At 36.1% G+C, this 27133-nt stretch overlaps 1 protein-coding gene across 9 annotated transcripts in view; it reads right to left on the bottom strand.

The window, feature by feature from the left end:
• Positions 1-27133, bottom strand: part of diaph2 (diaphanous-related formin 2) — a 456526-nt gene that overhangs the window by 134263 nt on the left and 295130 nt on the right. For 8 of the 9 annotated variants that reach the window (XR_010895340.1, XM_067388324.1, XM_067388359.1 and 5 more), the window contains one exon: positions 22991-23120. Coding sequence is in view for 8 of the 9 variants with exons in the window: in XM_067388324.1 (XP_067244425.1) it covers positions 22991-23120 (130 nt within the window). In the remaining variant the exon portion in view is untranslated. Of the gene's footprint in view, positions 1-10052; positions 10228-22990; positions 23121-27133 lie in introns of those variants that run through there. The other variant, XM_067388389.1, reaches the window with a different exon arrangement.

The following is a 27133-nucleotide window of genomic DNA, read 5'->3' as shown; positions in this document are numbered from 1 at the left end:
CCACCCGTTGTTCTGAGACACATATCAAAGTCATGAAGTGACGCCTGGCTGCGTATCGCACAAAACCGTGCCATGGCCACCATTTTACTGCCCTTTCCCCCTTCATTTGCAAAGTGGAACAAGGTTTCCCACTGAGCCTGGCCCTCCCCTTACTTATCAGCATGCACAGGACCAGGCTTTGAACCCCAGTTCTGTTTCTTAATTTCACATGCAAACACACTGCTACTCATTTTAATATATTTGAATATGGATCACACTACGCCACTTCATATCACTGAACAAAACAAGGAGGAAAATAAAATGCAAATTACCTAGATGTAAAGGAAAGGTCACATCTAAAAAAAAAAAAAAAAAAAGTCTAACTTTCTAGAAGCGTCATAAATATGTCCCAGTGCTTAATAAGTTGGCGAATCATGTACATAATTTGTTTAAAAAGTCTGCTTCATAGGTAGGAGAGTGTGGGGTAAGATGTCAGTAGGTGAGCTGTCTGTATGATTGTGTTGCCATATATTTAGAAAGAGACAATCATATACTGCTGTCTGTGATTGACAGATTCATGAGAAAAGTGATGGCAGAAAAAAAATGTCAAAACAAACCTATTTAAATATATTATCAAATATATATTTCATACATTTTGAGAATTGCCTATGTATTAGACTTGCATGCTACTGGAAAAGAAGGAAAAAAAAAACTGACATTGCGGTATTTTGTTTTTCTGCAATATACTGTATATTGCGATATGAAAAAGAAGAAAACAAAAATCACCAGATGACTTGAATAGCTCTATGTGGAAATAATTAATCATTCTAGGATGATTGGGGTGATTTTGTAGGTGAATGAATATGCACAGAAAACAAAGAACAAATTACAAGCATAGATAAATATAATAGAACCAAGATAAAAATTAAATAAATAGTGCTTTATATTTTTCAGCTAAGTCTAACATTATTCAGGTACAGAAATGTTAAATGCATTGCGCACATCGTGATTTCGATGCTAAAATGATATATCGTCATGTATGGTGAAATTTAAAAATATGATATATATATATATATATATATATATATATATATATATATATATATATATATATATATATATATATATTTTTTTTTTTTTTTTTTTTTTTTTTTTTTTAAATTACACCACTTGACATGACACTAACTCATAATGTGACAAGTTGTCACTGGACCACTTATTTAGTCTTTCCTTGGCACTTTGTTAATAACACTATCTTCAAAATACATTTGATAGCAGTTATCCTGAAATATAATTAGAAGTATTAGTTTTACCGCTATCTCTTTTCTCCTTGCCTAGAGGACAACTTAAGTAAAAATGACACAGCTTACCTCGCTGTTCAATGGCAAACTATAAATATAATGGAGCTCAAGATTTTGACTTCCCTGATGGTGTCCTTAAGGTCTGTCTCACAAAGACTAATGGATTCTCACAGCTGGCTGATGAGTGGTGTGATTCCTTTCACCTCCTATCAAGGTAGACCGTTTCACACATTTCAATATCAAAAAAATAAATAAATAAATAAGAATCGTGGCATGCTGTGGATGTTCATCACTGATAAAAATGTATCTATGGCCTAGCTAACTTGCATTACCACTTTACTAAACCTGTCCCATCTGGGATGAAAAAAATAAATAAAATAATAACAAATTACAATAAGTAAATAAATAAATAATAGGCTGGCATGAAATGAGCGGCTTAAATTGTCATCGTAGCATTTCAGCCTGCAATGAAGCAACTCAATATGAGCGCACAAATATAGACAGAACCGATTGAAAAAAAAAAATAAAATAAAGAACCCAGCCACCGAAGTGTGACTGGACCTCCTTCAACTTGGTAAATGATTCAAGCTTACAGGATCAACAACAGCCCTTGTGTGTTGTGTGATCCCTACCGGAGATGATTTGATTTGTGTGTGTGGGGCGTGGGGAATACACTAAGTCATGATTGACAGCCTTGATAAGGACCTTTCTCTCCCTATCCTGTGATTTGAAAAATGTCATGCGCCTGATCTCAATTTTGCAGATGACATGGGCCACCAGCCACAAAGGTCAGAGCAGGTTTGGGGACTGCCGTCTTATTGATATCCGCAGCAAACATGAAAAATGGGATTTGAAATGATCCGCCATCTGTTTTAACTAGCACAAGCTGCTACTTACATCATAAGATAATTACAGTATATAAAAAGGCTGATCTGTGAAGCAGGGCTCCGCTGGAGCGCAGTGCGGTAGGGGAGGTAGGTCTAAGGCAAGCTGGCAGAATGAAAGAGAGGAAAGGCAGACATGATATGTGCCTTTGACTCCATTGGAAGTCCACCACATTGTCCTATAGCCTGTCAGTGATATGAACAGGTATCACTGACAGCCTGATATATACTTTTACTCCTAATGTAACTGGCCTTAAACAACAACAACAAAAATATGTAGCCATTTAAAATGAGAAGCAACTGCATTTTAATCACGATCCAAACAAAGATGCTACACATGTAGCATGAGCAGTTGTTTTTTTATTTAAATTAGATAATGCATAATTTCAAGATTTAAAGCAAAAACAGAATGTTCTGACTTTAGCTTTTTGAAATTATGCAACATTTAACATACCTGCACAAAAAAACTGCAGATGGACTGAATGAAAATGTGAATTCCCTTACTGACAGTAGGTGGTGCTTATGGAACAGCAGGGATATAGAGTTTTCTTGGTTATCACTGTACACAAAGCAGTGCTGCGCTTATAAACAGTATTATAATAGCCATTAAATGGTAAGAGGAAAATGCTATCGAAAGTTTTCTGAAGACAGTCAGTTCCCTTCAGAGATACATTCATATAAACCCCCACCCCCAATTCAATACATTATTTTCTCTGCTGGCGTGTTTATGGCATTTTGGAAAATGATTGCAATGCAGTTTGTGTGCAAGTCTGAAAAAAGAGATTGGCCGATTTTTTTCTTCTTTATTTTTATTTTTTTATGGAGGCAAGATGTTCTACTAAGCACATTGGTGGTCACTAAAACATGTATTTGGCCCAATTCATATTACAGCCACCGCATTGATCACTACAGGAACCAGAGTCTTATTTGGAAGATCATGCTGAGCAAAACTCAATATATGTCATATCTTGTTAACAAGTCTCCATTATATCACATTAGGACTGTTTGACTGTACAACCATCAAGTTGACCATGTCAAAACATCTCCTGTGATCCTGCTGCGAGGTAAAGCAACTACTACGTCCGTAAAACTCTTCAAACTCACGTGTTTTCAGTGACTCCAGCCAAAACAGTTACTGCTAAACCACAGTGGATAAAATTACATAAACAGTATTTAGCTGGCAAGGCTGTAATCATTAAAGTAATTGCAGAAGAAGGGCTGCATTTGAGGCGAGTGGGTGCATCGGGAGCTTAGGAAATGTGTAGGGGACAGCTGATTTTACATATAAAGTAGTGGATATTACTTTCATAAGATTCATTTTATTAATCATTATTTGGCCATTTAATTGTGTTCAAAGTGACTTCTTTAGTTGTGGTTAATCATGGCTCGGTTAAGGCCTGTTTCTCAGTGCAACAGCAGCCGAGTGCTGCACTGTGGGATGTTATTGGGAAACTACAGTGCTAAACAAAGGTGGCTTGCAATACATTTCCCCCACACAGAGCGAGATTTTAATAACTCTACCAATGTGGAGACAAATATTGCTGCGAGATAACACGCTGCAGGTGGTTAGACACCATGTTTATCACTGACACTTAACGAGCATACAACAAATAACAACAGTAAAAATGATATTGCTCATTAAAGGATCATTTTTCAAAACATTAAAAAAGTATCATGGATGTTTCTGCGAAGCCATTAAAATAAAGGGCAGGCGGAGGCATCATGCAGCTCACAGAAACTTTTAAGAAAAACGCAAATTGTGAAGTCTAACGGTAAAGAAAAAAGAAGCGGGGGGACAAAATAAGATGGAATTGGGCCCGTAAATGCTTTTGTTAGTGGCCGATAGAAAGCACTCAAGCACAGACAAGCTGTAATTCGGTTTCCTTTCACAGCTCGAGCCAAATCCAGGTCATCTCCTGTATGAGGTATGCTTTTCTTTGGCTGTCTCTCACCTCTGCTTGTCTGCAAACAACAGACAGCCTGCAAATTGCCAACATCCACTTTTATCTAGTTGCTCTCATGGAAATGAGTGACGGAGCATAAAACAGTTGGGATTAAAAGGGGCCAAGACATCTATGATGAGTCTAAATTATGATGTTTTGCATGGCCAATGCCACTGCAGTGCATCCAAAAAGGCATCTTTATGTCTTTTTTCTTCTGAGAGACTTATCTTCATTCATTGGATGGAAGTGTTTTTTTAAAAAAGTAATTAGTACTGAGGAGGCGGAAAAAAAGGTGTCTGTCAGTTTCTTTTATAATCATGCCTCTCAATGATTTTAAGACTCCAAATGAAAATGCTGCCACCCATTCAAATAGACATTTACTCGCTAAAGACCAGGATTAAAAAAAAAAAAAAAAAAAAAAAAAAAGACCAAAGAAGACATCTGTGCACATGCAAACAAATACTGTCAACATGTTGTTCAGGCCAAATAATTAATATTCTGCCTTTTCCAATGTTTCCTAATGGGTCAACTTGTAGCTAAACAGCCTGAAATCATCCTCTGTTCAAAAGCTGAGGGGGGACAAATAAATAAATAAATAAAAAACTACCACAATAAATTAATGATTTTTAGTAATGCTTGTTTACAAAAGCTCTACAACACTAAGTCTGTATACATATGACTGGTTTGTTGTGCTCTAAGTGCTGCAAGTACTTGCAAACCTGGCCCAATGGATGCATTCATTATTACATTCTCTCTCCCCCCCAAAAAAAGAATGAGGTCAACATCAACAACAGCACACAGGTGCTTTCATGGACCACTGGAACTTAATTGGAGCACCACCAAATCAGTCCTCAACAAGTCAAAAACATTTTTTTTTTTTTTTTACATAAAACAGCACACAGAACCCGATTTACTTCCATAATCTGACATATTGAGTAAAAGAGGTTACTCAAAGAGAGAAAAAAATGTAGGTCAGGACATTGATTAGATTGTGAAAAGTAGGTGGTCCATACTCAAATACAAATAAAACTAAATGCAGGTTTGCAGTTGATTGCAGAAGAATACACCCCTGAGGCTGGAGCTCACATGCTAACTGATAATATTAATAATAATTTATATCCACATCAATGAAAACAATAGCACTTATTATATCTATTTTTTCTGAGCCATTTGGTTCTTCAGGTTTAAAAAGAAAATTTGAACCAATATCAAGAAACGTTTATATATATATATATATATATATATATATATATATATATATATATATATATATATATATATATATATATATATATATATATATATATATATATATATATATATATATATATATATATATATATATATATATATATATATATATATATATATATATATATATATATATATATATATATATATATATATATATATATGTATATATATGTATATATATATATATATATATATATATATATATAAATATATATATATATACACACACAGACACAAAAAGATACTGGTCATAATTGAATATCATCAAAAAGTAGATTTATTTAACTAATTCCATTCAAAAAAGTGAAACTTGTATATTATATTCATTCATTACTCTCAGACTGATCTATTTCAAATGTTAATCCCTTTTAATTTTGATGATTATAACTGAGAACTAAGGAAAATCCCATATTCAGTATCTCAGAGACCAATACAAAGAAAATATTTTTAGAAATCTTGGCCAACTGAAAAGTATGAACATGAAAAGTATGAGCATGTACAGCACTCACAGCACTCACTGTGTGCAGGTGCCAAATCCTGTTGGAAAATTAAATCTGCATCTCCATAAAGTTGGTCAGCAGCAGGAAGCATGAAGTGCTCTAAAACTTCCTGGTATATGGCTGCGTTGACCTTGGACCTCAGAAAACACAGTGGACAAACACCAGCAGATGACATGGCACCCCAAACCATCACTGACTGTGGAAACTTTACACTGGACCTCAATCAACGTGGATTGTGTGCCTCTCCTCTCTTCCTCCAGACTCTGGGACCCTGATTTCCAAAGGAAAAGCAAAATTTACTTTCATCAGAGTCAGAGAACATAACTTTGGACCACTCAGCAGCAGTCCTATCCTTTTTGTCTTTAGACGGTTCTGACGCTGTCTGTTGTTCAAGGGTGGCTTGACACAAGGAATGCGACAGCTGAAACCCATGTCTTGCATACGTCTGTGCGTAGTGGTTCTTGAAGCACTGACTCCAGCTGCAGTCCACTCTTTGTGAATCTCCCCCACATTTTTGAATGGATTTTGTTTCACAATCCTCTCCAGGGTGCGGTTATCCTTATTGCTTGTACACTTTTTTTCTACCACATCTTTTCCTTCCCTTCGCCTCTCTATTAATGTGCTTGGACACAGAGCTCTGTGAACAGCCAGCCTCTTTTGCACTGACCTTTTGTGTCTTGCCCTCCTTGTTCAAGGTGTCAATTGTTGTCTTTTGGACAACTGTCAAGTCAGCAGCTTTCCCCATGATTGTGTAGCCTACAGAACTAGACTGAGAGACTTCAATATCTTCAATATTGAACCTTTTCACAATATTCTAATTTTCTGAGATACTGAATTTGGGATTTTCCTTAGTTGTCAGTTATAATCATCAAAATTAAAAGACATAAACATTTGAAATATATCAGTCTGTGTGTAATGAATGAATATAATATACAAGTTTCACTTTTTGAATGGAATTAGTGAAATAAATCAACTTTTTGATGATATTCTAATTATATGACCAGCACCTGTATATATGTGTTAATTCGCAGTGCTGACTGGCTGCCATATGCATTTGCGTCATTAGTTCCTGAGCTTTTCTCTGCATTTTTCATGAGAATGAACTCTAATCCAATCACTGTGCTGTAATATACATGAGATCGCATTTCAACGGAGAATTCAAATTACAGTTCAGATTCGTACCAGAGAAAGTGTGTTTCAAGTTTTTATGGATATATTTCATAAAGTCTTGTGCTCTAAACATTGTTTATTAAAAAAGACCTTTTAAATGTTCTTCCTCGTTTTTCATATAGACCAATAGCTCTGCAAAGTTATAATGCTGATTTGTGGATATTTAAGAATAATTTATCAAAACATACTTATTTTTTTCTTAATAGTTGTTAGTAGTCTCTAATAAGATTTTTTGAGTTTGTTGTCATAGGGTTGTATATTTCAAATACAATAAAAGTGCTCCAAACTCTGTTGTTTGCTGTTGACTGTATAAGCGTGTTGAAGGTCTGTATTTTATTGGTTGTTGTCACCCTCTGCATGGCAATTTAAATTATTGCATTAACTTTGCAAAGTTTCATGATTACATTACCTACAACAGTAGCCTAAAACAATTTCTAAAAAGCTAGATTTTTTTTTTATTACATTATATAAACAATAAATATATTAGATATTATTAATAAATTAAATTAAACATTCTTCAAAGGGAAGACATTATTTTCATTTTTGGGTGAACTAACCCTTTAAGAACAAGAAATAAAAGTGTTGAGTCAGAAGGTGAGAAGTCAAAGTTATGAAAGGAAAGCGTCTATCCCACATTTCTCACACCACACTATCACTGTAAGCTTTTTACAGAGCATTGCTGAAAGTTGTCAGGACAAGGTTGTTTTGTCTTGCAAATAACCTCCAAGGAAAAGGTTTGACGTTGATACGGTTTAGTCATGCATGTCATTTGAAGAGCTACAGCATTATCTTTTCATTCATCAATTCATTTTCATTTCCCTTTATTGTTTTGCCTCCAGATGTCTCCCTGATAAAGCCTCTCTGAGATTTGTCACATCTGGTAAACACTCTAATTCAACACTACTTGTTTGTTCACTGCAGCATTCAGAGACATTCAGTGAGAAAGAAACATTGTAGCTGGATATTCTGAGTTGTTTCAAACCTATTAGATCCTGACAGCTTTTGGCAGGTTGGACTCAAAAGCTCTATCAGGCTACCAGGTGGAAATACGAAATGGTAAGATGAAGGTGGAAGGGGCAGAGCGATGTTAAGGAGTCAATAATGAGATGCACCCCTTCACACCCATGGAGAGCTCTGTGAGGGAAGAGCAGCCACATTAAAGTGCTTTCAAGTAAAGAAAAAAAGAAAAAAAAAAGGCCTCAACCTGTCCAACAATCCCAGCATGCCAAGAGGTTGACAGTGACAGGACGTATTTCTTGCCTGGCAAACAGCATTATTTTCATTTTCTGCTGCATTGTCGACTTTCATCCAGGTGTGCTGTCTGTATTTCTAAGCAGGGCAGTCAGCCTCTCTGCACGTGTCCATCCATGTCTGCATACCCGCACCGCCGGACAGAGAATGGGGGGAGGGGGCGTTAGGGGGCTGCTACATCTCCACGATATTCTAGCAGGCAAAAAAGGGAAGCCGAATAAAGGAGCGTTTCATAAAAGTCATCACTCATGCAGGGACAGCTGGGGCAGACAGGCCTGTTTCCTGCCCCTGATATGCCCTCTGACAGACTGTCTACTTTTCCAGCCTGCCTGTTGTGTAGCGGATTGGACATGCTGCCCTAAAGAGTCAGACTCACCTCGATTGCAAAACAAATACAAGAAGAGTATCCCTCTTCACTGGACATTAAGCGGTCGTCACATCATAAGTGGGCTGCCAGAGTCAGACACTATGAAAGATGGGCAATGTCTAATGCAACACAATGAAATGGTGAAATGTCTTGTTTGGAAACTACAGAACCATGAGTGAAAAAAAATAAATAAATAATAATAATAATAAAATAAATAAATATTAACTATTATTATTATTATGATTATACAAATTAATATAAATTATACACATTATACACACAAATAGTAAGCAGCACAGCTGCTTTTTTTAACGTTGATAATAAGAAATAGGAAAAATGTATCAAAAAAACATTAAGCAGCACAACATTGATTAAAAAAAAAAAAAAAAAAGTTTCTTGAGCAGCAAATCCACATATTAGAATTAGGGGTGTCGCAATATACCGGTATTGAAGATAACAGTGATAAGTAAAACATGATATATCAATATCGTGTTAATTAAAGGTGTGACAATATATCACGGTAACCATAATATTTAAAAGGAATTTGAGTTGTCAAAAGTACAGACTTTGGTACCAGGTCGGTGCTGAAATTTTAAAAATGTGAAGGTTTGAGCGCTGTTGAGCAGATTCGTAAACACCTCTGACGCCTTTCTGTGTTTTGTTATATTTACTTCCTTTAGGCTGTCAGTCAAAAATTTTTGCTAAAAGCTAAGCTAAAAAAAGGTTAGAATTTTAGTCTCCTCTAAATGAAATAACATAGCATGGTCTTAAAAATATTAAATTGTTAAAAGTTAAGATAAATTTGACTGATTACATTGTTTTTTTTTTTCTCAAGGTTTTCTAACTTTTTAGATATTGTGATATAACGATACCATGAATTAATTTGGCCACGATAACTGTGGTGTGAAAAATCTGATATTGTGACAGCCCTAATTAGAATGATTTCTGAAAGATCATGTGACACTGATGACAGGAGTAATGTTTACTGAAAATTCAGCTTTGGCATCACAGAAATAAATTACTTTTTTATTTTTATTTTTTAGATAAAAGGTCAAAAGGATTTACCGATGCATATTTATTTTCACAGGCTTCTTTGTTCATATTTACCAAGGTTGCCATTAACTCTTACCGGGACTTTAGACAGATCGATACAAACAAATTATATTTTTGTAAACAAAAATATCCCATAAATACAATGTCACCACATTATATCTTCCTAAAATTCCACTTTCATAAACCCCTGGCACTAATCTTGTGATCTTCTTTGAGGTCATCCAGGAGAAGTGGATCTTAACAGATTCTGTAAATGGTAAAGCTCTCTCTCTCTCTGGATTTTTATTTATTTATTTATTTTATTTTATTTTTTTCCCCCAAAAGTTCACTTGGCTTCTAATCTAAAGTGCCAGAATCAGTGTGTGTGTGGTATATGTGAGAGTGCTGCCCTCAGCATCTTAATCCAGACATGTTTGGCATGCATGTATGTGTGGTGCAGATAAGGCCAGCATTTTTTGGAGAGCTAAGCCACAGTGGCAAATGTAGGGCACATCTCCATGGATTGATCTGCAGGGGGAATGTATTCTGTAGGTGTGACAGACAGAAGAAGAAGAAGAAGAAAAAAAGAATTATAAAAAAGGGGCACACCTCATTAAATTGTGAAACAGAGAGTGTGACAAGACTATAGACTAGCAATGAATACTACTTTTAGAATATTTATTAGTATAAGTTAAGGTTAATTTCTAACAACTTTATTTTAAGTTGTATAAATTAACATCAATTTACTGCAGCAAAAAATGAATTAATTATCAAATTAGTATTAACCTAGATTGATCATTTTAGATCATTGTTAGTTCATGATACCTAATGCATTAACTAATGTCAACAAATTATTCTAAATGTTTACATATAAACTTAGCTGAAACGCTGTGCACTGGTGTATAATAATAATAATAATAATAATAACTAACTCATAAGCTGCATCTGAAATTGCTTTCTCTCTTGAGTAGGTAGTTATTTTGAACATGTACTCCCCTTTGCGAGCACTAAAAAGTATGTTGTAAAGAGTATGAAAGTGTGAAGTATGAATGTAATCCGAACGTACTACATTCACCATGTTGTCATTGTCATGTGACCTACTAGCATCACTGCCATTCTCAAATCATTTCCCATGGGCTTATGGGATAATAAAGTAGCCAATGTATGCACAGTTCAGAATCTTCCCGAAAGTATAGATCGTCTGGGTACTTTTTGCCTACTCTTTTATGAATACTGTGAATTCGGACATTGTCACATACTGTATTTCGCTTAATATATAGAAGGACATGGACAAAATTATAATTTGAAAATGAACTAATCCTTTAAGTATATCTTTATGTGGACCTCAGCACTATTTCTGCACAAATAAAGTGCATTAAGTACAAAATTAGTTGTTCCAGTTTAGCAACTTAACTTTAAGTATACCAGTTTAGTATACCAAGAGTACAATTTTAGTCAATCTCAATTTTGGTCAATTTCACAAAATAAACATACTATGTTACTATTCTACTGGTGTAATGTAAAAACATTTTATTTATAGGCACCATACATAACACTCAAAGACACCTTACAAACACAATAAAACAATCAACATTAAATAAATAATCATTATTACAGCCTGGACAGACTGGATACAAACATAAAAGTAATCACATAAAAGCATGCCTAAAAAGATGGGACTTAAGGTGAAATTTAAAAACACAAAGACTTTAAATGTTTCGGATATCATGTGGCAGCAAGTTCCATAAATAAGGAGCTGCATGACTAAAGGCTCTGGACCCCATATGAGTAGTGTGAGTTTGAGGGAGAACAAGAGTGTAAAAGATGATCTTAAAGTAGAGTCCAGAGTAGGAGTGTAAATATGAAGAAGATCAGATAAGTATGAAGAATAGGAGGATAGAATAATTTTAAAATCAATGTAATATGATTTCACCAATATATATATAACAGGGACTCCAGGCTTTTCCAACTCTATTAGCAAAGGTCAGAGGTGCAAAAATACCAACATCAAACAGAACCCATTCTTGATCGCAATGGAATCATCATTACCGATGGCCTGCTTGTGGAAGGGACTGCATTAGGCAGGAAACTGTGAAGCAATATCTACGCTGCGAATGGGTTGATGCGGCCATCTCAGTTCATCCGCAATATAAGCTTTATGCCTATAAACTGAAGCTGCCTTTATTGACACAAACACAATTTAACAGCACTATTCGGCGAGATGACAGGATAAATCAAGGCCACTCTTATATATGTCAGTTAGGTAATGAGAGCTATCAGCTGAACGAGAGGTGAGTATTCCTCTCACTGAGACTCACTCATCCCACATCAGTCAGGGAACAGAGAGCGCCCAAAGCAACATTCAACCTGACCCCATTTAAGGCTTAACTAACAGCAGATATATTTTCGGTGTGTTCCCCCTCGTCGAGACATGCGGCTGAACTCCTGATCTCTGCTTGTTCTCTCTATCCCTAGGGAAATTATCAATCTTTAATTATCCAGACCCAGCACCACGCAACGGGGTGGGGAACCATGGTGGCAGAGATGATATTCCCACAACGGACCATTTAGCACTGACGGGCAGATAAAATATTGGGCATATAGAGACACACTCGCATACTTACATTTACAAGTTTGTAGGGTGTCCTTGAACTAAAGGATTCTAGCATAAAGCAAAATTCAGTTCTTTTTTTAAAAGTATCTATTCATTTTCTACAGATGGCTTTGAGGATAGTTCAATGTGACCTTGTGAAAGTGAAGGTGAACTTGAGGATGTAGGATTTTCTGTGCTGCACTTGTTTGAATCTAAAAAAAGGTTTTAAAGTGGCTCAAGTTGAGTTTTGGTCAGGATTCAGCACCTTTTTCTTTTAGAAAAAAAAAAAAGAAAAAGGTTTACAGCTTAAGAGTTAATGCACAGCAAATTATCTCCAAAAAAAAAAAAAAAGAAAAAAAGATGGTGACGTCTTGTATCATCCAGAAAGGGTTTATTATACAGCCATTTACCAATATAGCGTATGGACATGAGTATGAAGAGATAGCAACAGCTTCACAAGTGTAGGCGGGCTTTTCCAAGTACATCGAAAGCATTACTCTTGCATACTGAATTTTCTGTTGACATACAGCTTGCACTTCACAAAACAAGGTCTTGACCACAATCATCAAAACACATGCTTTATGACCGCTGTGCTCCAGTTCACTCTAAGATGAAGAACAACCGATACAGAAAGGTAGCTGATTCATGTGGCAGCTCAACACCAGGACATCCTCTCTGCTTTTCTAATTTCCTCTCTCCTCCTCTTGTCCTAGCTTCTGTTTCCATGAATTACAAGCACAAAGTTACTAATCCAGACACAGCCATTTACATTACGGACAAGACAAATAGAACAAAAAAGGGGCAGCATCTGAACAATTACACTCATTCATTTTCCATGTGCAGGTCATGACAAATTTAGTAACACTTCTGTTAAGAGGTGAGGAATACATATTGTATAAAGGGGGAGCCGTGCACTTACATACTGCACCAACATTTTTTTTTTTTTGTCTTTTTCTTTGCTTGAGCTAGGGTGTTGCTAAGATATTCTGGGAGGCTGCTTACTTGAAAGACCCCTCCTTCAAAAACAGACATGGCAGGGGAACCAACTCGGACGCAATCATATTGATATTGCTTTTATACAACAGTTTAACAACACAAGTGTTTAAATAAATAAGAAACAACAACGGAGTGTCTTCAAAAACCCTCTTTTGTGTGGAACTACTTCCATCCGCCACAGATTCAAATTGCAAGTTGAAAGTTTAACAGATGAGCCCAAGCCTCCGTTACTAATTCTAAGCATCAAAATAAATAAATAAATAAATAAAAATTCTAGAACTAGCAATAAAGGAACACTGAGTTGCTTTATTGAAGCTTATTGTATTATGTAGAGCACTAACTAAGTGAGTTTTTTACCTGCATACGGTATAGCATTCATTCTTCAGGTCAATCTTATATTCGTAATAAAAAATCAGTTTGAATTAGGATGGGCTGATAGACATCACAATATTAAGCCGGCATTATTTTACTTCATTCAAACCCTTTCAGCTCTATGCATGTTTTCTTTCTTCAGACGCACGCCACATTAATTGCCTTGGTATACTTCATTTTCTGCATTCCGCTCCGTCTCGTGCGCAGTTGAGCGTGAAAGCCTTTCAAAATATGACAATTATGTTATGCGGACAGTGCGCGGACGTGAATGGCCGAAGCATACTATGGGCTTAACAGTGCATGTCCACTGTTGCAGAGCAAGAGTTTTTAATTCATTCCAATGGAAGTAGTCAACGATGTCATCGTCCTTCACTATTTCACTGTAGACATTGTCTGAAACCAATTTGGAAGACATCGCCCAATCCTAGTTTGAATGTCCGCAAAGGAAAGCAATATCTTTGTCTTAGTTTTCTTTTAACGGTTAAGGGGATTTCCCACGACAGTACTACGTCTTGTAAGGCATTGTTTAAAGTAAAAATAATATCCTTGCTTACAACCTTGTTTCAGTCCCTTTCAATATGAAAAGTTGTCATCTAGTGGTGTAATAATGTAACTTACACATAAGTTGTAATCACAATCACAAACCGACACCATCTCAATATCAAAGATGGCATATTATTAATACAAAACAAAATATTATTTAACAATACTATTTAATTGAGCAATAATAGCCATAAAAGTATAAGACGTTTGTATGAAATAAAAACAAGCAAACAATTCAGTCAAAAGTACAAAAGCAGCACTCTAGTATATGATTTAATTTCAATAAAAATATAAAGTTATGAAACCTAACTTAACCATACCTAACCAAATCAATTTGCTCTGGAACAAGTAATAGATTAATGAGACCAAAGATTGCCCATTTGATATACCCAAAACAAATTATATGTCATTTTTAACCACTATCTACCCTCAGGACTGAGATAAAGCTGTTCTCAGCAGGTACATGAGCGCTCAATGGCCAAGAGCTCACATCTCCAAAAAAGTCTAAACAAACCCCCGCTTTTGGAAAATCCCAAGAAATGACATACCCAGACTAAAACAGATACAGTTCATCAACCTTTTCCACTAAAAGTTTGAGTTTGGTCTCATTTGAAATCAGACACTTTGCAGTTTGTTGTAAAGTCATAATTAATTATTGTCCCAATGAAGAAAATAGCTTCAAAAAAATAGCTTCACATTTTTAAAAGTTATTATAAATGTGTTTTTATGAAATATCTTTATGGAAATATGTGACAAAAAATCACATATTTGTGGTCTAAGCAACTACAATCTGTATATATTTATACATATAATATATATCTTTCATTCTTTAACTGAAAATGCATGGATTTTGAACCTTGTGCAATTTGTGATGTAATATAACAGGTAGAACTACTTTAAGCATCCATCCACTGCTTTTTTTGTGGGCAGGGAGGTGTAACAGAGCAGCCCTGGAGGGATGAAGTTCATGAATAAGTAAAGGAGAAAGTACAATGCCACTCTGATTTCATGGTCACTCCCCATGTCCCAGCTCTTCCTTGAGACTCAGCACATTTCTGCCTATCCTCCCAGGATGATCAAAACACATTCTAATTAGCACCGCCCTTGATGGAGGAGGATGGTAATGGATGAGACAGGAAAGTCGAGAGCTCCTCTGCCCAGAGGGAAGCTCAGCCTGGGGAGGTAGGCCATGACCGCTTCTGACCTTTACCTGGGCAACATATTTTTTACAGGCCGACTAGCACAGAGGTATTAAGTGATGCAATCATGTGTGTCAGGAAGCAGTGGCTACTCAACATGGGATTGCTAGCACATATCTCCTATCCACACAGATTTTTATTTATTTATTTATTTATTTTTGTAAGCGGAAACCTGGATTATGTTGCTGAGGTGCATACAATATTTAACACATTATACACAAAACCCCTTACATGGCTCTGTACTGCCAGGAGAGATGAAGAATTGCTATCATGATTATCCTGAAGGAAAATGTCAGGTCAAATCAAAATTGACATCAAAATTGCCTTCTACAACACCCCTTGAGCAATGGATAGATTACATACAGTGAGAACTGAACAAGACTGGGGGGGCTAGATGTAGACAGTGAAAGCATGTAAGACAAACATCCTTCTGAATCACATTAACAGATTCAAGAAAATGCCATATTGTGACTCAAGCTTAAATGATACGCAAGATGATGCAATTATCATTGATCAGCAAATAGTTGCCGGTTCAATTTAAGTTTGTCAAGACAGTCTTCGGAATTGGCATTAAGATTATAATGATATCTTTGCACAAAAGGTGAAGTATTGTGTAATGTGATTAAAGTTGAGGTCAGATTAGAAGGGCTCAACAATAAGGAAGGCCTGCTGACTCACAGCCAGTTGACAGAACTGTCATGTGCCCTATTTGGCCAGTGCGTTGCTTTACATCATGCATTATGTAAATATTGAATATTTTCTCTGGTATACTGAACATTGCCTCTGCCAATTGTGTGATTTAAACTTGTCAACAAGGTAATGTTACCAAGCTTGCAAACATAATTAGGTTTTGTTGAAATGGCAATAATGACTTATGACAGTTATCCTCAGAATGTGTCAGGTAGAATGCATTGAAAATTACTACTCAATCAGTAATGTTTTGCATTCCCATCAATTTCCAGCTGTCATCATCACGGAGTAATTTACAGCTAAACATTACTACAAAATAAATAATTATTAATTAAAAAAAAAAAAAAAACATTAAAACATATTTTTATAAATAAAATCCTACATTATATATTGACATATGTACACACAAGTACATGTGCGATATGTCTGTATATCAGCACGGCTGTGATTCGCCCGTAGGTAATCACAGCGCGCTGATATAGTCATATTGCACGGCTACTGTTCATAATTGTAAAGGACAAATATGAAGATTTTATTTTATAATGTTGGCATACTTGGTATTGAGAAACTGTCTATATTACTCGTTTTCAAAGAGTACTTAGCTTGTGAAGTGGACTTACATATTGCGTTTTATGAGTTTGAAAGTAATCATGAGCATTGTAATGTTTAAAAGAGATGTCTCAACAAATCTCAGTAGACCCAACCGGAAAGATTTTAACTCCCTGAGGTCTGAAAACGCGCCGGCGCATTTTGCAGGATTTTTTCACATTGCAGCAAAACAGACTTAAAATACTCTTTCATTTCTTGTCATAGAGACATAAGTAATATATCAATTGAGACTATAGAATGTCTTCTTTTATTTGTGTACACTCAGAGTAAAAATGTTGTGCTTTTTGTAAAATAAAGAAACCTAACATGATGTGTGATCTCTTCTCTCCCTCTGAACGAAGTCCAATCTGATAGTTCTCAGAAAATGAATACTAATGACAAAAAAAAAAAAAAAAAAAAAATGACACTTACGTCTAATGAAACGTTGAAAATGTCAGGTTTTAAATCGTGCAAGTCAAATCGAAAACAAACATTCTGTGTTTATGTAATCTGTATGAAAAGAGGGCCATGTCAGAAGTCTGTGATTCAGCTCATTATCCGCTAATGCGGCCACGCCCACGGAGCCAGTGCTATTCAGACGCAAATTCAGAGGCAATACATGCATTCATCATCTCAATCGTGTATTTATTGTCTTGAAAAGTGTTTATTTGGATGTTAAAGCCATGGTTAGCGATCTCTAGAAGACATGCCGTTAGTTCCTAGTTCCTTTTCTTCTTTATATGAATTTGTGGCTTAAAGGTGTACAGAGAGCGCCCTCCGGCTGCAAGTATGAATTGAAAACACCATTCCTGAAATGTCCTCTTCTTCTTTAGAATAATTTGTGGACTAAATGTGCACAGAGAGCGCCCTCCAGCTGCAAGTATGAATTGAAAACACAGTATCCAGCACTCATAGTGATGACAATAAATATTACTACTCAGTATAGAAAATTGACATAAATATATAAGAATCCATCAATATTTCTCCAAATGTGCATGCTTTTAAGCTAAAAGCCTATATGAAATGCCATAGAGGTAACATAATTGTTCAGACACTTTGCATCACAAAAATACATTATATTTTAAAGAAAATAGAATACCATTATTTTAAATTGTAATAATATTTCACAGTATTGCTGTTTATGATGAGCTGAGACATTATTACAGAGGATTTTTTTCACAGCCTACCTGACTGAAAGGCCTCATTAATATGCAAGTCATCTCAGGTCATTATTATGTGATTCTTTCGTCTTCTCAGGTGTAAATGGCCCATTATTCATGCAGATTCACACCTCCACGCATACTGTGTTTCTTGACAAAAAGTGTCTTACAAAAACTAAATCAATATATTGTTTTATATGAAGGAGTAGGCAGCATAATTTTTACATAATTCTGAAGCAGAAACTCTAGTCTACAACCTCCAATACCCAAAAGTCTTGTGAACACAGATTTAATATACTTTTTTTGGCCTTATTTCAGTGACTTAAGTTTTTTGTTTTTTCAATGACCAAACATAAACATTATTCCTTCAAAAACACAAACATGTACATACATGTTCCTCACATATTATTGTAGCCTAGTTTGTGCTGAATACAGTGTAATGACACGTTTGTCATTTATATGTTTATGAACAACTGAAAAAAGCACAAATGTCAGGGCATGTCAAAACTTCTCCAGGCCCCAAATCAGCCTCAGACTTCAGAGGGTTAAAAGGAGTGCTGAGGTGGGGCTTCACAAGGTCTGTATAGACTAATAAGACCAAAGATTGCCTGTTTTATGTACTTAAAATTAATTTGTCTGTTTAACCACTTTAAGACATAGCCGCAAATCCCTGAAGCACAGGCAAAAATGACGCTGTTCTCGGCATGTACATGAGCACTGAATGGCTGTTGACGGCCTGGAGCTCGCATCCCCGAAAAAGTTAAAAAGTAAAACAGGCACTATGATTAAATATGAGTCACATATTTCAGGTCTAAACAACTACATTTGTACCTAAAAAAAAAAAAAAAAAAAAAAAAAAAACCTCCTAAAACTATAGTTTGTGGTAAAACTACAGTTCACTGATACAATTGACGGACTCTTTTTCAATACCAAATACAGCATATGCTCATCAATGCTTTTTACCCAGCCGTCCAATCACAGTGGATGAGGGGCAGGACAAATACAACACTGACCAACCGCCACATTCTGCTTGTACAACGTCAACAAATGACAACAACAAGCATAATAACAGAACAAAATTATTTAAAACAAGAGCCAGAGCAAATACTTTACATTGTATTGACATTTTTATTTAGAAACAAACTATCTATGAAATGAGATACTAGTAACACTTCCGCGGATATTTCGTATCATAACAAGCAAAGCATCTCAACTGAAACAAACAAACAAACAAACAAACAAAAAAACTGTGCTGCCAAAACACTCTGAAGTGCTCATAGCAAGGTGTTTTTGGCACAGCGCCTAGTGTTTTTAGCTGGCTAAAAAATGCTTTGGTGGACATGTGGCCTTTCAGCTCTTTCTGATGGCTGCACCCTGAACATCAGTCAGTGACAAATGCTGTAATGTATATTGAAATATTGGAAATGTGTATAAAAATCATATTACCGTTATTTATTTATTTTTTTACCACGATATATATTGATATTGAATTATTGTCCAGCTCTAACCATAGTTCAAGCCAGGGTTGCCAGTTCTGCAGTTTTTCCCTACACTTACCATTATTTGTAGCACACCTCCCATCCAATAACAGCAAAGAACTTTGTTCTAATACAGTTCCAATTTACCATGAAATTCAAACAATAAACTGAGTTTTGATGCTCTTTAATGTGAAGTGTCAGATCGCTGTAGCATCAATGTCACTTGACGGTTCATTTACCTCAGCAAAGTTCAATTTTCACAGTTCGTTATATATATAGCTTATTTAGGATGAGTCCGCTTTTAGCTAGCTAGATCAGATGTGCTCCAGCAGTAGCAAACATTCACATCCAGACTCAAAACACATCTGTTTAGCTGTGCATTTACTGAATAAGCACTGTGCTACTGTACATCTGACTGATTGCACTTTGTTTGATCTATAATACAATTATTTTTATAACTGTTTTCATACATTTTAATTCAATTCAATCAATGTCATGTGATGCACTTGTTGTGTTTACAGTAAAACTCACTGTTGAGCCCTGATCAGACAAAAAATTTTGACTTCCTTTATCTTTTCTTATCTTATCTTTCTCTTTCTTCTCCACTATCTTTGTGGAGATTTGAAGGTTTGGGACTGAGGGAGAGGTATTCTGCAGTCACCAATCAAGGCAGAACTAAAGGGAGACAATAACTTTCTCAAGCAAATCAGGAAGAACTGATTGCTCTTTTCAATCATGTATATTAAGAGTACCAGTTCCAACATTTGTAGATGGATATGTGATTACTGAATGTGTGTGTGCATCCTTCTGGAACAAATCTTGATGCAACAGGAAGAAATCACCTGATTTGGTCTTCACTCATGTGTGTCGGGGCAAAGAACACTACCTGAGAGAAGAGATCTGACAAGAACATGGGATGTATGATAGGAAGCTTAGCAGAGCTACATACATTCAGAGGGCCATGAGAGATCCCGGTGTATAATCAGAGCAAAGCGCAGAGTTCAACAGGGTGTAGAGCCGAGTGCTCCTGTGGGCACAGGCAGACTGGGATAGGATAGGGTTTGCAGTGCACCAGTGCTCTTATGTTCTGGTGTGCAACTCTGCCCGCCTAAAAAGCTGCTTTGATGGGGAGAAAGGGATAAGGTGGAGGAAGTATTATTCTTAAGAGACAAAAGTACAACGTTCTTTGTGAAAAATACGGAGTGAGAGACAAAAAAGAGACAGAAAGCCCAAAGGTTAACTCTGAACAGCAAAGAGGAGGGTGGAGAAGAAAATCAGAGAGGTAGCAGGAATTACAGAGCATGAGAGGTTGTGTCTAAACATGGCTCAGGGTTAAGGTGAGCTGTGCTACTATGTTAAAAGAAGAAACAGATTCATGTTCTTTCACCGCTCTGACATGAACAGAAAGGTCTCAAAAAGGATCATTAGCAAAAGTTGAATTATTTATTCATGGCTGCTTGAACACTTAACCAGGTGGGAAATCTGTATGCATTACATGTAAGATTGCCAACGTAAAAATTGGCTTTGGTGTACAGCAACAGTCAAAAGTTAATATTTACGGTATACTGTATAAAATCCATTATAAGTATATAATAAAGTTAATTGAAATATAATAAAATTCATAGTAATTACTAACACATATATAGCAGGGTGACATTTCTTGCTGTAACATTCTCATAGAGCTGACACTGTCTAGCAATAATATTCACTCTAATTAACTAAATCTGAGCCAGGAACTGCTCAACTGTCATTCTAAATTAGATAAAGACCATGGACAAAGAACTGAGTCACTTTGAAATGTCTCTCTACAAAGCATTAGGTTTGTGCATTCTTTCAGCCATCCACCTTGACAGAGATACCGCTGGTCTATTCAACAGTGACCGCATCCTTCACAACAAAGCACCAAATTAGTTTTATTAGATTAGATAAGCAATTAGGTAACTAACAAAGTAAATAAAGCTCAAGGGCTTCAACCAAACAGTTCCAAATGGAATTAAAGACAAATTAGCTTATTGACAGGAGAAATTACGCCACTGCCGGGATATGCATGCCTGTATTTTTCCCCTGACGGAGACAAACAGAGACAGACATTTCATGTGGCAATAATACAGAAGATTATTGCATTCACTGAGGGTCTTCATTTCCAAATCTGTTCGAAATGAATGCGAGTTAAGAAACCAGATATTTAAATTCACTGAAATCTCTCTCAGCATAGTGGGAAGCACTAAAGCTCTTAATCACTGAAAGCCATAATAAGAATCCATTCCACAATGTCAGAACGGCTGTGTGAGACTACGCCACCATCCCTGCTAAGCTACCTCCCCATTTGGACTCTTAACCTTTCCTGTCGGCCATACTGTTGAGCATATGGCCCCCTTGCGCTTCATTATAGTTCCTTTATCAACCCTCAGAACTGCTCTACACAATTCTAATGAAACTTAACTATTCATAGTGATGGAAAAGACTGGATTTACACATAGCAAAAGGATTAAGAAAGGCTCTTTGGCCATTAACTAGTTTTATTTCATTCTCTGCAAAAGCTCTAATTATAGTCTGTGGGGCCAATTGTGTCCAGTCTCCTGGGTTGATCTCTGTAACATTAGTTCATCTAATTCAAGCCATAAAAAGCCTCAAAGCTCACAGCTTAAAAGAAGACCACAGGAGAAAACCAATAAAGGATTTGACGAACACCATAAAGCAGCGTGATTTAGATAGACGGAATGAGGTATATATATATATATATATATATATATATATATATATATATATATATATATATATATATATATATATATATATATATGAGGGTAAATATCTCAAGGTCACACCCGGCAGAGCCCCATATATTTCCAAAGGACACAGCTGATATCAGCTGATCAGAGGTGATAATGTCTTCACAAACCAAAGCCGGTTGTTCAATTAACCAGGCTTAACACATTTAAAGGAAAATCTGTTTGATTAAACATGATAACAGCTTATGGGAGGGAAGAAATAAAAGGATAGACTTCAGGATAAAAAAAAAAAAACGCATCTTTATCTAGCCTGAAACAATCATGCAGCTAAACTGAATTACATGGCATTATTGAAGAGTCTTCCAAAATGACACTCAAAACAGCATTGCAAAAATGCCAGAAAATTTAGTTATTTTACTGAAATACTGTGTTGTGTTTTACCAGCAAATGAACTGAATAGGTAGAATAAATTAAATTCCTGATTAAAAAAAAATAAAAAAATCCATTCTGCCAACAAGAACTCTCCATACTGAATAGATACTCTGTATTTAACTAAAGTACAGCTTTGTAGTGGCTATTATGAACTTTGTTAACTTTGCTGTTAAGGAACACTGGATCACCAAGGATAAATCTCAGTTCAAAGACTGACTGGTATGCAGTTTTGTAGGGAAAAATCACCATATCATATGATTAATTTTCACTATGTCAAGCACTTCAACAGTATTAGTGTCCTGATATAAACTGTGGTTTGTTATAAGTCTTGTAATATATAGTACTACACAATACTGCTAAGACCATAAATGCAAATGTATTCAGACAAACAAAGCATAATAATTATTTAAAACTATTATATTCTGCTCAACTTGAGAATTGATGCTGCCACATGAATAACTTTAAAATAAATCGTAATTGACATTTAACATGTCAAATACTACTACTAATAATAACAACTTCTTACCCTTGCTGGCACTTTCAACATGCTCAAGCTCATCAGGGAACTTCAGGATCTCAGGATACTTTTCTTCACATTTCTCGGCAAGGAAATGCAGAAGAGTTGTATTCTGGTCAGTCGACTTTGTGTCACGAAGCTGCGGAGAAAAGATTGAGAAATGTGTTGAAAGTGTATTAAGTTGCACAGTTAACATAGCAAGTTTGAATAATGAACCATTTAAAAGTAAACCAGAACTTTGAATAAAATGTAATCTGACACATATTCACTTAGCTGGTACACACATAAGATGGAAGACAAGAGGACAAAATGCTATGCTTGGGGACTTCTCAATAGAACAATAGAATGATAGATAGGAAGGAAAGAATAACATATAGAACAATAGTTTGTAGATAGACAGACAGACTGAAATGCACTGAAACCATTTGAATATTTCAGCAGAATGAAGGCATGTCATACTCACTGAGCAACTTGTGTTCAGTTGAACCATGATTGCATGATTGCATGATATATTCATGCGTCAACAGCACTTCAAGGTGTTTGCACAGAAATCTGACAAATAGGTGTGTCAATAAAGTTGAAATTGGCTGGAGCAGAGTGCACAGAGGCATATTTCCCCCTGTTTACTTATTTACCACATTTAATTTGAAAAGGAGCTTTCTCCCCCAAACCACAACCACTCTTTGTACAAGATTAAGGTGACATGAACGAAATGAAATATTTAGATCAATACACACTGCTCATACTCTTGCTGTGGGCTGTACGCCTGAATTTAAAATGCCTGCATTTCATCTTAAAGGGATAGTTCACCCAAAAATGAACTTTTGATGTTTATCTGCTTACCCCCAGCGCATCCAAGATGTAGGTGACTTTGTTTCTTCAGTAGAACACAAATGATGGTTTTTAACTCCAACCGCTGCCGTCTGTTAGTCAAATAATGGGAGTGAATGGGAACACAATCAATAAGAGTCGAAAAAACGTGTATAGACAAATCCAAATTAAACCCTGCGGCTCGTGACGACTCATTGATGTCCTAAGACACGAACCGATCGGTTTGTGCGAGAAACTGAACAGTATTTATATCATTTTTTACCTCTAATACACCACAATGTCCAACTGCATTCAGTATCGCGCTCTGACAGCGGAAGTGATGTCTAGCACTCATTGAAGTATATGCGTGAGACATTACTGCCGCTGTCAGAGCGCGATCAGACCTCACTAAGTGAGTGCTGAACGCAGTTAGACATAGTGGTGTATTAGAGGTAAAAAATAAAATATAAATACTGTTCGGTTTCTCGCACAAACCGATCGGTTCGTGTCTTAGGACATCAATGTGTTGTCACAAGCCGCAGGGTTTAATCTGGATTTGTCTATGCATGTTTTTTCGAATCTTATTGATTATGTTCCCATTTACTCCCATTATTTGACTGACAGACGGCAACGGTTGGAGTTAAAAATCATCATTTGTGTTCTACTGAAGAAACAAAGTCACCTACATCTTGGATGTGCTGGGGGTAAGCAGATAAACATCAACTTTTCATTTTTGGGTGAACTATCCCTTTAACAATCTTTCTCAATTCATATCAACAATCAGGTAAACAGGACCAGAGTTAACTAAGCTATGTTAACCAAGTTAGTTAAATACAATTAAACTGCACATCAGAAATGAAAGCTTTTTGGTTAGAATAACACAGTTTAAAAAAATGTAAAAAAAATAATCTGACATTTAAAACACTCAAAACCGATTCCCACGAAAAAGGCACATGTTGTATTTATACAGAAAGAACCGAGTTCCCTTGGTGACATACATCTATTGCTTGAGAGCTAGAAATGATAAACCAAACATGTAGCCATGTTGCTCTTTCTTTCCCTCTCTCCTCCATTTGGAGGGCCATGGCTGCAGGCCCACATTAAGCAGTGCACTGGGGCTGAGTGACCTCTTCACCCTCTCAGACTCAAACAGATTGTTTGCTGTCAAGCCTAGACTCCAGGAAGGCTGCTTTCGCACAGAAGATGGCTACTGAGTCCCGCAGCAGAGCCGGGGAAGGCAGAATGAATCCTCAAGCTGGACTGCACAGCAGATGTGATATTAACCTTTACACAAACTGATGGCAAACTTACGACAGCTGGCACACTTCCCCGCTACACATAATGTCTCCCATAGATTTTCTCTTCTAAAATGTCTCTGCGGATACAGAGGTGAGGAATTGGTTTTCTGCTGGAAAAATGTGGCAGGTACAATGAGGTAAATTAATAAATAGATGCAGTCTTTGCCTCTTTTCTCTTTATAAATTGAAATGGGTGTGTTTATCTTAAACAAGTGAGACAGGAGCATCAGACCAATTGTAATAAAACAAGTAAAAAGAAAAGAAATATCAGGCATTACAAAAACACCAATCACAAGTTATTATTTAAAGGTGATGCATATTACTCCTATATATACAAATATATAGTATATACACTAAATGAATTTTGCTAATTTAATTTTCACAACATATTAAATAACCTGTTTAACAACAGGGTTTCTGCAGGTTTTATGAATATACATTTAAGACTTTTTAAAGACCTTTTTAAAGAAACCTTTGAGGGATAAAAAAATTAAATCGAAGGGAAAACTTAAGACCTTTCTAAGACCCCAACTTTATCAAAAAGTTGTGATAGCTTCTCATAATAATAAAATAAACAAATAAATAAACAATAAATGCATATTTATAGAATAAATACAGACCACATTCAGAAATTTTGTCTATCGAAAAGTAAAGAAAAAACTGTCCATCCAAAGGTAATAACTCCCTTATTCCATTGCATAATCCTGTCAGTCATCTAAGAGTTTATCAGATTGAGAAAGTGCTTACAGTTATGTTTGTAAAAGTGAGGGTGGAAAATGGTCATGTACATCTAAACTGTTTTTGGCATAATAAAACTTAACACCTACACACCTGACCATCAGGCTGCCAAAGTTGATAGAATCCCTCACAGACCAGCTGCTGGGTCATGATTGGATGCTGATGTTTCATTTAATAGCAGGCAGAGATAAGATAATCCTCCTCTGCTGAACAGCTGACAGGAGTGTCTCTCCCCTGCTGCATTCCATTACGGCCCATCCCGTGTACGTGGCCGTCTTCCCTAATGATCTAGGATTACTTAAATGATATGCACACCAAAGGATTCATTTATCATTTTGAGATGCAAACAAAGGCAATATATTAATCTAAGCTCATCGTGATGTATAATTACCTATTCAAAGGGGTCTCAGAGATCAATAAAGCTTTTAGCCCTGCAAGGCCTTTGTATCCTTTTCAAAGCGAGAAAGCATTCCAGAGATTATAAAGCAATTGTTTCCAGGTAGGATGAATTGCTGTGAGCTCAAACTGGAGAAGTCACAATTGATTAGTCCATTAGGAAAGCATAATTTAGCCCCTTGCTTTACGGCCTGTTTAGTAGTATTTATCTATTTATCATGAAGCACGATTGTACACTTTTTCTGCATCATCCACACTAGTGGAATCCTAACAAAAAGTCGGAAATTCCCGTGGAGTGTTTTCATTCGAAAATGCCACTGTGTTCCAGCATCCATTAGATAAATCACTTCCAATTTCTCCCTGAGAGATTGGCAATAAATGAGAGCAGACATAGAAACATGCCTCAGCTGCAATCTCCAATATAATACAACACACGCAGCACCTTACAGAGTCTCGCTGTTAAAGATGAGGAAAGGAAAACAAATGAAAAAAAAAACAAACAAACAAAAAAAAGCATAACAAAACCAGATCCTAAACGCTGGTTTATTTTCTTCCAGAATGACCCTTTCTTCTACGCAGCTGGCTGTCTAAAATCAATATTGGTTTACAAGGATTGGAACAAAAAACAGAGCACGGAAAAACAACAAGAAATCTAAGCAAACGAAAACAAGGTCTCTCTCTCTCTCTCTCTCTCTTTTTTTTTTTTTTTCCCCCACTTTAACCGAGACAGAACCCACACCGCGCTTGCACGGCCTTCATGAGGGGTACAATGTTTGCTGCCATTGCTGTGGAAGCTGTTGCTTTGTGCACATTAGTAACACTTATCTGACTGTCCGTGTGTGCATGTTCCACATTCTGAATTTAAAGTAAATGCATTTGCAAATTATCTCCAGTTTGATCTACTGCCACC

This window comes from Chanodichthys erythropterus, chromosome 1 (assembly GCF_024489055.1).
Source record: "Chanodichthys erythropterus isolate Z2021 chromosome 1, ASM2448905v1, whole genome shotgun sequence".
Lineage (NCBI taxonomy): Eukaryota > Metazoa > Chordata > Actinopteri > Cypriniformes > Xenocyprididae > Chanodichthys > Chanodichthys erythropterus.
The sequence above is the reverse complement of the archived record's forward strand: the minus strand, read 5'-3'. Positions and strand labels throughout refer to the sequence as shown.